Genomic DNA, 12,429 nt, shown 5'->3' with positions numbered 1-12,429 from the left:
ATAATGTCACCTTTGTTCGATCGCAGTTAGAGTGTAATCCGAACAAGTGTGCTTTATAAAAACTCTTTATATTCCACTTTAAAAATTAAGTGAAACAAGTTATGGTATGTTTCTTTAAATTTACATTAATAGAAATCGTCCAATATTATTTCTACGTGTATATAATAAAATATGTCTAGTGGTTATAATTCCAGTGTCCTCGGCTAAACGATTCTAAATAGGAACAGACCTACCACTTAAATATGTCGTGTTGGTATCATGTGACGTCACGTGCTATGACGCGGATGACGTGCAACGGTATCTATATTGTGAAATATATATTTCAAACACGAACTTTAAGATTGCAACATGGAACGTTAGAAGTCTGGTTGCAGCCTCCACAGTACGTGTTGTAGACAGATCCAGTTCATTGCTCTTTGCCCTATGCAAAGATTGCTTGATTTGTTCATTGTATATGTTACAGTTCAAGTTGATTATCCAGTTGGAGTTGACTATTTCTAGTTCGAGTCAACTCAAACGGCTGGTTTTAGTAAAAGTTGATTAGGTATAAATATAAAATGAAGATTATTATTCAACATTTACTATTAGTAAAAGTAGACTCGAACTAGAAAAAGTATACTCTTTCCAATGCCATTTAGTAAGAGTTGATTCATACAAACAACCGATTCTAGAAATTAAATGTTACTGGATATTATGTTCAAATCGTGATAAGTAGTTGAAACGGTCAAAACAAAGTTGACTCGAACTAGGAGTAGTCAACTCTAACTGAGAATCAACTTGAACTGTAACATATATAAAGTCCTTTTCATGAGCATTTTTCAGTGCGTCACAAATGATAGAAAAAAGGTAAGTCCGTGATAATACACATTTATAACATTTATTGTAACATGACATTTTAGTTGTCACATTTTATTTGCAATTTGGCATAAAACAAATCAATTGTGTTTATTGCATGTATAAAATGGTATTTTCTTTGATTTGTATAGTCTTATAAATTGTACGGATTATATTCGTAGATATATTATATAATTCGTAAATAATTTTTTTTCGATTATAGCGCCATCTATCGACAACTAGAATAAATGTTATAAATGTCGCTAATCACAGACGTGCCTTTTTTTCTGTCACATACAATTTAATGCATTAGAAAGAAATCGAAAAACTGTGACGCACTGAAAGATGCTCATGAGAGAAAAAATACCATCTATTTAGATCTGCAGCTTTTCCATTTTCTAACCAATTTTCTCAATTCCATATGCCTTCTTAAACCTCAGGGTTAAATAATTACACACAGTGTTTAAATGTTTTATTCGAAGCAAAAATTACCTACGTTATATTTTTTTATATAAAAATGGACGGAGTACAATAAGTATCATTAAAATATTAAAAATAAATAACCATAAACATTAAACAACTAAGTGAGACTTATAAACGAAAAATGACAGAAGTTAATCTGTTACAACAAACTATAAATATATAAAATGGCAGTGAGTCGTGTAAATATATTAATATAATGTTATAATGTACTTCGTAACTTCTTAGCCAAACTACTAAGAAGTCGATGTCGTCTAAGACAGATTACAAAACATGGAAACGAAATAAATAAGTTTAATGATCTTTGGTGCAAATCTATCTAAGGCTAGAAATCACAAAACTAAACAAAATTAACCAGGAACCGAAAAAATAGGTACACATTTGATAACAACTCACATAGGTGACAGAAAATAAAGGTGAAGCTACGTTTTTGTCTTTCAAGTTACAATATGATGCTAAAGAATCAGTAGGGCCACTCCGCGAAAATCCTTTGTTCTCTTTGTTCCATTTTGGTGACGGCGCATCAAAAATGTTAGTCCTTTGCGCAGATGAATGACAGCTAACGGCACACTACGTTTGCCATGATTGGTCATTAACGTCGCGCATTTGCCGTGATTTTCCATTTTATATACTTTCTTTCCATTTTATATTCTTTATTTTATTATTTACTCGCTTTCAGTTTGTATAAACCACGCAAACTTCACAGTTTATGAAAACGTCCACGTATCAAAAAAAAATAGGGATAGGGCTGTGACAAAAGTCCAAAAAAGTGAGTTAAATAGATGTAGATAGTATGTAGGATTGTTGAGTACCAACTATTGAACTATTGCCAATTAATAATAACATCTCATAAACTCTGAAAGCAAAAGGTTTGCTGACAAAATCTATTCAACTTTCATCCTAAAGATTTATCTATAGGAGGGTCACATAAAGTCAGTATTGGTTGACAACATTCAACACTACACAATACAAATTCCGCTAATAACGAGGATAGTTCCAAATAGAAATCAAAATAAATGATGACTGAATGATGATAAGTATGTTAAGTACTAAAAAAACGAAAAAGAAACCTGGAAGTGAATAATTCCGACGAAGAGTAAACGAGACAATAATGGGATCAAGAATTTTTTAGTCTTATTTCCTATCTTATGGTATCCAACGGTCTACAAACTGATCGTAGGTACTGATATTTTTTAATTAGGTACTGTTGATTTATGTATTAAAAATACGAAACTTGCCAGTAGCTTATCCTATATTTCTGTCAACCTCACGTATAAAGACCTACGAAGAATTCTGCTACTTGGGTTGTGGTGTGGTCGCCCTCCTATACGAAGACGACGGTAAACCTAATGCTGGAGGCAAACTGGCAGTGTTCGATAACGTGTTGTCTAATTTCCTGGCCTCGTGCTCCAATAAAAGGGCGTCAAGAGAGGGATCCTGCGATACCGTCCTCAGGGAATCCCCTAGGGCTTGTCGCAGCTGTTGCATCTCTCTGCCCGCCTTGCTGCTTCTCATCACGTACTGTTGGCGTCGTTTGATCTCTTGGTTGAGCTGTTCTCGTAGGAGAGTTATCTACAAATATGGTGAAAAGAATAATCAATGTTACAGGAAGTTTATTCGCAATAAACAAAACTAAAGGATAACAAAGCAGCAGGACCCGATAATAACGAGCGATTATTGGGATCAAAGCTAGCCGTGCAAAAAATTACGTATGTCTTGTTTCAATCTGAATTTATATCATTGGTTTATCAATATCAATTAATTTTGATTAACATTATAAACCATAAAAAATCAGTCAAAACCTTTAACACAGAACTTTAGTCAAAAATAAAAAGAATTAACAAAATTATAAATAAAATCAAACAAAGATGTTGTTTATGTCCACCACCAACATCTCTACAACCATAACATAACTTTTCTTGTTAAGTTGACGTACACTGCAAAGTTGACGTAAACTAGAAAGTATATCTGAATTAAGAATAGACATGCACTGTATAGCTATCTCTGTCGTTCAGACCCACCTATGGTGACGATAATTTTGGATCACACGTTATACATAGTGTTTGGTAATGAATGGGCCATAGCTTAACCTTAGATTCCTGAGCCGATATGTCAGACCATGGAGTTTAGGGTGTCTACATTGTAAAAATTACGTGAACCTTATCCTCCATGCTATGGCATGCTGGACGAGCCATACAGTCTGTAGTCAACACCCCGAAGTATGAGCGGGAACACAAAGCGTACCAATACTCATACGCTTATGAAACGCACCTGGCGGATCATAAGGGCCTTCACATTTTACTCTTCTTCAACTTGTCTTGAGTGAAATGTCTTTAATCTTTTCTATCAGCCTCTCTTGGCTAACTCTTGTTTTTTTTCCGACCCCGAATGGCGATTAGGTTTCCGAAGGCAGACGGGTCACTATATTTCTTTCTACTACAGATTCTTCCCATATACACCTTTTTCCCTCCCCATCTTACCCAACAAAATATGGAGAAAACCAGATGCAAAAAATCCGTAAGTTAAGGTGGAAGCTATCGTGCTAAAAACTGAATGGTCGCACGTCACGCGGCCGCTAACGATGCTCTTGGGACACCGGGCGAAATCCCATTGAAAATTAGCCTTGTTCCTGTACGCGGGGCTCTACAGGAATCGACAACGATCCCCAGCTACTCGTGGGAATAAATATGAATACTCACCAACATGCAAGGCAAGCACGGTGTTTAAATGCCACAAACCCGACCAGTGTAAACCAACCCTATTCAAAGTGCGTCAAAAATATAAACCTCAACATCGCCACATATAATGCTCGGTCGCTCTCTACCGAAGAAAGGTTCGAAGAAATGGAGGAAGAACTTTCAAAAGTGAATTGGGATATTGTGGGTATCAGCGAAGTTAGAAAAAAAGGAGAGAATCTTATCTCACTCCCATCAGGCCATCTGTGGTACTACAAAGGAGAAGAGGAATCGACAGTCGGAGGAGTCGGCTTCTTTGTTCACAAAAGAATTGCGAACAGAATTGTGTCAATAAACCAAATATCAACAAGGGTGGTCTACTTAAACATCAAAATGAGCACCAGATATATCCTAAAGTTCATTCAAGTATACGCACCTACTACAGGCCATTCAGATGAAGAAGTCCAAATATTCTACGACCAAATATCCTGTGCAATCAAGGAAAATCCTGGCCACTTCTTAATAATAGGCGGTGATTTCAACGCCAAAATAGGTACCAAGGAAGACCCCTCTGAAATAATATTGGGCAATTTTGGAAGCGAAGGCAGAAATGATAGAGGCAAACAACTGTTAACTTTTCTTTTGGAAAACAATCTCTATCAAATGAACAGCTTCTTTAAAAAGAAAAAACACAGAAGATGGACCTGGGAAAGTCCAGATGGAAAAACAAGGAACGAAATCGACTATTTCTTAACAAATAAAAAAGAATTATTTAAAGACGTAAATGTGTTAAACCAGTTCAGCACAAGCAGTGATCAGAGGTTAGTAAGAGCTAAAATAACGATATCGATCGAAAAGGAAAGACTCAAAATGATAAATAAGAAACACCCAAAGAAATGGGTAAAACCAACTAATATTCAGGAGTTCGAAAAATATATTAATGATACATTGAAAGATACAACAACAACAGACATTAATATACTGAACAAGCAAATAATCACCACAATACAACAGGCTCAAACTAAATACTGTCCAACAAACCAAAAAGATGAAAAACTAAGTCAACCTACTAAAACCCTTATAGAACTAAGACGACAGATGAAAGGAGATACAAGTTCCAGCAAAGAAGCGCTAAATCAAATAAATAAGACTATCACAAAGTCAATAAGAAAAGACATAAGAAACTACAATGTAGAAAAAACAAAACAAGCAATAGAGCAAAATAAGAACATGAAAGTTTTGAAGAACGTAAGCGTACAAAAAGGAAAAATAGAAATCAACAAACTAAGAAACAGAACTGGAAAAGAAACTACAAACAGAGATGAAATATTAACAATAGTCGAAGAGTTCTACACAGAGTTATACAAATCAAGAAAAAAAGATGACAATGCGCAACCTCCAATTACAGTAAAAACTGGAGTATTAAATCAAGGATCGGATTTAATGCCCGATATAACAAAATCAGAAATCAAAGAGGCTCTGAAGAAAATGAAAAATAATCGAACCCCAGGTGAAGATGGAATAGTATCAGAAGCACTAAAAATTGGAGGAAATATACTACTTGAAAAAATTAAACAACTTTTCAATATCTGCCTTCACAACGCCAATATTCCAACAGACTGGAACAACGCTACTATGATTCTATTACACAAAGCAGGAGACAAAGCCAATTTAGAGAATTACAGACCGATTAGCCTCCTCAGCCATTTATATAAGTTATTTACGCGAATAATAGTTAAGAGAATGGAAAGAAAGTTAGAGACTTATCAACCAAGAGAACAGGCAGGATTCCGAAAAAATTACGGAACAAATGACCATCTACAAAGTATAAAAACCCTGATAGAGAAAGTAGTGGAATACAATAAACCCCTAGTTCTAGTTTTTATCGATTTTCATAAAGCCTTTGATACAGTTGAACTTAGCAAAATATTACAGGCGCTTAAAGAATGCAGGCTAGATTATAGGTATACAAAATTATTACACAAAATATACTTACAGGCAACAACCACTGTCAAATTACATACTAACAGTAATCGCATAAAAATAGAACGGGGGGTTAGACAAGGAGACCCAATGTCACCTAAACTTTTTAATACGGTCTTAGAACATGCTTTCAAGAGTTTGGATTGGATGACAAAGGGAATAAAAATAGATGGAGAATACCTAAACAACTTACGTTTCGCCGATGATATAGTCATAGTAGCTGAGGATCTAGGTATGGCAAGAGAGATGGTACAAGAACTCGTTGTAGCTACAGAAAATGTTGGTTTAAATATAAACATCTCAAAAACAAAAATAATGACAAATTTGGTACCCAACCAGAACATCAGTATTGGTGGGAAGGAAATAGAACTCGTAGATAGATATAAATACCTGGGACATGAAATTACGATTGGCAGGGATAACCAGACTCATGAGCTGAAGAGAAGAATCGGTCTTGGGTGGGCAGCATTTGGAAAACTGAGAGAAACTTTTAAAAGTGAGTTAACCACATGTCTAAAGAGAAAGGTATTCGATCAGTGCGTCCTCCCAGTCTTGACGTACGGATCAGAAACACTTACCTTAACTAAAGCCTCGGCTACCAAACTAAGAGTCACGCAGAGAAGAATGGAGCGGTCAATGTTAGGAATAACTCTGCGAGACAAAATCAGAAACGAAGAAATCAGGAGAAGAACAAAGGTGACTGACGTCATCGAGAGGATAGCCAGGTTGAAGTGGAGATGGGCAGGACACGTAGCCAGAATGACAGATGGGCGATGGACGAAGAGGTTATTGGAATGGAGGCCAAGAGAAGACAAGAGAAGCGTCGGTCTACCGCCTACAAGATGGACTGACGACTTAAGAAAGGTAAATAAAAACTGGATGAGGGCGGCGCAGGATAGATGGGGTTGGAAACGAGGGGAGGAGGCCTATGTTCAGCAGTGGACTTTTGAGGCTGGATGATGAGATTCCTGAGGTTAAAATAGGTCGATTTAAGCTAACTTACTTTAGTACAAAAGTTGATAATAACCGAAATACAGGGGGTCAAAGTTAAACTTTTATTGTATTTATTTTTTAATATCTCCTGACAGGCATGGGACAACAACACGAAATTTGGTAAGTGGTGCTGGTACTGTACACCCTACTAAATACAGTCGACTCGCGTTAATTCAAACCCGCGATAATTCGAATCTCTCTATAATTCAAAGTTATCACGAGTTCCCTACAAAATCTCTTTATATTTCGAACTAAATTAATACATTTTTATACACTGGGTAATTCGAACGAAAAATATCATTGCTATATAACAAAAAGACGCGTTAATTCGAACTCATCGGCGTCCAACACTCGACAATTCAAAGTTGGATGATGAAGAACCAGCAATAGAACCATTAGTTGACATCAGCGGTGTGAGTTTTTCTGACTTTGTTCGAGTGGCTGAAGATGTTGCGTCTCAGGTTCACTCACTAACCGATGGCGAAATTTTATCTGCGACAGATACGAATGAAAAAAGTAACGATGAAGATGAGTACGATACATCAGAACCTTTGGCAGAAGTGTCAGTTAAGGAAGCAAGCTCCTCATTTGATACCTTACAAACCTTCTGTCTACAAAACGAAAGTGATGAAAAAGCATTTCAGGCACTTTTTCTTTTAAAAAAATTATTGAGTAGTCTGAGCAGCATCAATGTGCTTTGAAGCAAACCAGTATAATACAGTTCTTTCCAAAGATTGATTAATTCACATTAGGAATACATACATGTATGTATGTACACGAATGTGACACCTCTAAACTTTTGTCATCGTTATAGAATATGTAACAGTTAATAAATAATCAACACTTAATAATTCGAAGTTTTATTTATTTTCTCTCACAAATTTCGAACAATTTGATATTTCAAACACTCAATAATTCGTAATATTTTAAGAGTCCCTAGAGTTTCGAATTAACGAGAGTCGACTGTAATGTTAAACAAACGTTTCTGGCTACTACCAGAGGCGTACGACGGGGGAACGTGAATGGTTGACCCTTCCCAAATTCTACGCCACTGGCGGAATTTCCATTTTAGTGCAATTTTTTGATTCTCCAATACTTTATATGTAAATAACATACTATGCATTTGTGACGATAAAGCCATTCGTTTTCGAGATATTTGAAGCTAAAAACAAAGGAGCATAATACATTAATCAAAATAAAAGTGCCTTTTCATTTTTAACTTCAAATATCTCGAAAACTAATGACTTTATCGTTACGAATGAAGAGTATATTATTTACATAGAAAGTATTGGAGAATCTAAAAATTATGCAAAAATAGCAGTTTCATCAGTGGCGTAGAATTTGGGAAGGGTCAACCATTCACTTTCCTCTGTCGTACGCCTCTGGTAGTAGCCAGAAACGATTATTTAACATAATTTAATAGGGTGTACAGTGCCTACACTTTCTGCCAAGTATGACACGGATATGTCAAAATATTTAAAAGTATTCTTTTTTTTTTAATAATTTATTCTTTATTTAAAACTTTAAGAATTATGTGTGTCCGGTACTATAAAACTATTTGACATATCCTTATGATAATTGGCAGAAAGTGTAGATACTGAACACTCTACTAAATTATGTTAAATAATCGTTTCTAGTTAATACCAGAGGCGTACGACAGGGGAAAGTAAATGGTTGACCCTTCCCAAATTCTACGCCAGTGATGAAACTGCTATTTTAGCATAATTTTTAGATTCTCCAATACTTTCTATGCAAATAATATACTCTTCATTCGTAACGATAAAGTCATTAGTTTTCGAGATATTTGAAGTTAAAAATGAAGAGGCACACTTATTTTTGATTAATGTATTATGCTCCTTCGTTTTTAGCTTCAAATATCTCGAAAACTAATGGTTTTATCGTTACGAATGAAGAGTATGTTATTTACATATAAAGTATTGGAGAATCAAAAAATTGCACTAAAATAGAAATTTCGCCAGTGGCGTAGAATTTGGGAAGGGTCAACCATTCACGTTCCCCCGTCGTACGCCTCTGGTAGTAGCCAGCAACGTTTGTTTAACATAATTTAGTAGATTGTACAATACCAGCATCACTTGCCAAATTTCGTGTTGTTGTCCCGTGACTGTCAGGAAATATTCAAAAATAAATAAAAAAAAAGTTTAACTTTGACAACCTGTATTTCCGTTATTATCAACTTTTGTACCAAGGTAAGTTAGCTTAAATCGACCTATTTTAACCTCATGAATCTGAGGTTAAGCTATGGCCTATTCTTTACCAAACACCATGTACAAGCAAAACTACTCAAATGGACAACCAATCAACAATAATTACAAAGATACTCAACAACATATAAAACTCTGGAGTAGTATTAAAAGAATGGCTGAAGTCTGAGTTTCTGGTTTATAATTGCTGTTGGTAAATGGTAAGAGAGAAAATATTACAATGGAAGCCAATAGGAAGGAGAAAAAAAGGAAGGCCCTGAAAGAGATGGTTGGATGATGGAGAAGAAGGACACAAGAGAGATCTGAATGGAAGGACATAGCAAAACAGGCAAATACCGATCCAAAGGGTTATGATGCCAAAAGAAGAAGATATAAACTTACATAGTATTTGTAATATTTACCTGATTTTCCAATCTAGCTACTTGCTGCCTATGGCTCTGTTCTCTAGCCTCCAAGAGCCGCTCAGCTTGAAGTTGAGCTGCCCTATACCTTTCAATCTCGGCTCTGTCGAATTTGGAATCCAAAGTTTGCCTCTGGTTTCTCAATCTACCAATTTCTGCTTCCTTTTCTGATAGTTCTGCCTCTAATTGTGATATTTTTAGACGAAGGTCTCTGTTTTCGCCAGGCAGTGATTCTGATTCGTATTTTTCCGGTCTTTCACGTTCATACGACTTGCTGCGGATGTTCGTTCCTTTTGACGCTTGCCGTTCTAATGAACGGTTTTCTGTCTCTAGTTGTCTGACCTGTTAAAACACGAATAAACATGAAAAAAATGATTTAAACACCAAAATTAATTAAGAAATGTTAAGCCTTTTAATACTGCTCCATATAGATCCAAAGAACAATTAAAAAAATACTGCATCGCTAAACGCGGCTCTAAAATGTATTGGGATGGAATAACTTAGTAGTGTACTACCGTTTTCACTGTACCGTTATACAGTCGAACTCGCTTATTGAAATAGCCTTCGTGCCAAGCAAAAATATTCTTATAACCGGGATATTCTAATAACCGATCAATGGTGGCTAGCCGTAATAAGGGTACCGAATATACGTAATAATAGTACAAACTATGTTAATACCTATGTATATTTATATTATTTTAGGTCTTTTTATGTCAATAATACAATAGCGTAACGTATTTATTAAAAAACCAAATTACATTATATTATGTGGATGCATACAGTAACTAATATGAAATGTATGCAATATATAGATTATGTAAACATTTTCGTATTAAAATACATAATATACTTAATAAGAAAATGATTTATTTAGTCTTGAAAAACAATCGGTAATTGTAGCTTGTTTTTTTTTGTTACATAAAATACTAGTCACTTTTGTTGCTCTGAATTATAAAAATTAGAAAAATTTACAACGGTTTGGCCATCCCGAAAACGTTTTATAACTTTACAAGCAATTAGGATGGGCGAACTGTTTCTTAAAAATTTTAACAGGCAACTGGGTGGCAATATGTATAGTTTGTAGACAAAGGAAATTATTTTACGACTGAATTTGTAGGTAAACGATTGAATTGGTACACATAACAACGAAATAAAATCTTTATTACCTATCTGACAAACCCAAATAATGTAAATAAAACAGCACTACTTACATGCGTTCTACTACAAGCCCTTGGCTAGAAACCATAGTACAAGACATAATTTAAATTTTTAGGAAATTCGAAATTGTAGATAAAAATGTATTCGTTGACTTGAAAAATAATATTCTTATAAGCGGTATTGCTTTATTAATACGTATTCCAATAAACGGGTAAATTTATTAAGGAGTAAATGAAAACGTTTCGGGACCTCTAATTTATATTCCTAAACCGGGATATTCTTATAACCGGTACTCTAATAAGCGAGTTCGACTGTAATATAAAAAGAGATATGGTAGGTGAAAATAGATTTTTTTTGGTGCATGCTCAATGCACCAAATCGGTGTGTTCAATTTAGAATAACAGAGAAATGGTCGATTTTAGGGGTATAATGCTACGAATATCTTTTGTAGTGTTTGAAAAGACCTTTAAAACCAGGACTGTTTAATGTCGATTACATTCAAACTAAGCGAGATATGGTGCAAAAAAATTGATGACTAATTTTGTTTAAGATAAAATGCAAAGTATATTTTTTAATCCCTCATCCACCATATTTAAATACATCATTTTACTTCTACAATACGTTTTATTATAGTGTTATTTCTATATTCAAAAAGTTGGACGGGTTGAAAATGCATGGTTTTTGAAAAAAAAAATAAGATCAAATTATAAAGCGCATTTTTAAATTTTCTTAAAAATCTTTCTTTTCTTTTTCTCCATGTAACTCGAAAATGATAATATAATAAAATATAATTAAATCTAAAGTAGTATTGAAAGGGTTAAATATTTTAATTATTACCTTGTTATTAAGGGACTCAATTTTCGTCCTTAGATCATTTCTTTCCCGCTGTACCGAATGCAGTTGATTTTTCAGTTCTTCTTCGTGATGTGAACATACTCCGGTATCCGAAGGCCATTGCGCCAATCTTAGCTGAGATTCCAAACCGGAGCGTTGCACCTCGTTATTGGCTAATTCATTATTTAGCCTCGCCACCTGATCTTGCAGGATCTGGTTGTTCCTTCTCATCTCGGCCAAGTTTTGTTGGGTTGACTCAAAGCGCTCGGTGATGACTCGACGCTCATTCTCACTATTGGCAAGTTGTTTTTGTAACTAAAACACATTTAAATATTGTTAAAATAAAATAAAAAGTTAAAATAAACATCCAAGAAAATAAAGAAGATTAATCGGAAACATTTGGGGATCCCAGCCGATAACCAGACCAAATTTTAGCGGATAGGAGCTGAGTTTGATATTTCGAGGCACTATCTAGACTATGAGACTTGTTGGTGGAGTTTAATGAAAGGGCAGGTGTCTTACAAAGCTCTCAAGACCAAGTGCCAATAATGAGTAGAGTCTCGCCTGAGATAAGAAGAAAAAGACGAACGAATAAAGAGAGAAAAGGAAGGACTAGGACCAGATGGAGTCATGAAGTTAATGACGACCTGAGGTAACTCAATGTAAGCAATTGGAAAGGAAAATCGAAGAAAAAACAGGAATGGAGGAAGATTGTAAACCAATCCATGAGCCTGCTTGGCCCGAAGTACTATTATATTATATAATACATAAAGGAGTATACAAATAAAAAATGTATAAAAAACGTAACTTTCTGTAGAAATTAGGTATAACTTACTTTTCCTTTAAAAT

General features: G+C 34.9%; 1 protein-coding gene across 3 annotated transcripts in view; it reads right to left on the bottom strand.

The window, feature by feature from the left end:
• Positions 1 to 1,293: 1,293 nt before the first annotated feature.
• Positions 1,294 to 12,429, bottom strand: part of LOC114347881 (rootletin) — a 370,585-nt gene continuing 359,449 nt past the window's right edge. For all 3 annotated transcript variants that reach the window (XM_050659384.1, XM_050659370.1, XM_050659374.1), the window contains 3 exons: positions 11,584 to 11,895; positions 9,589 to 9,930; positions 1,294 to 2,886 (listed from right to left, as the gene is read on the bottom strand). In XM_050659384.1, the coding sequence (XP_050515341.1) occupies positions 2,611 to 2,886; positions 9,589 to 9,930; positions 11,584 to 11,895 (930 nt within the window). In that variant the 3' untranslated portion in view covers positions 1,294 to 2,610. The remainder of the gene's footprint in view (positions 2,887 to 9,588; positions 9,931 to 11,583; positions 11,896 to 12,429) is intronic.

The sequence above is a fragment of the Diabrotica virgifera genome, chromosome 1 (genome assembly GCF_917563875.1).
Source record: "Diabrotica virgifera virgifera chromosome 1, PGI_DIABVI_V3a".
NCBI lineage: Eukaryota > Metazoa > Arthropoda > Insecta > Coleoptera > Chrysomelidae > Diabrotica > Diabrotica virgifera.
Note: the sequence above shows the minus strand (reverse complement) of the source record. Positions and strands in the feature narration are given on the sequence as shown.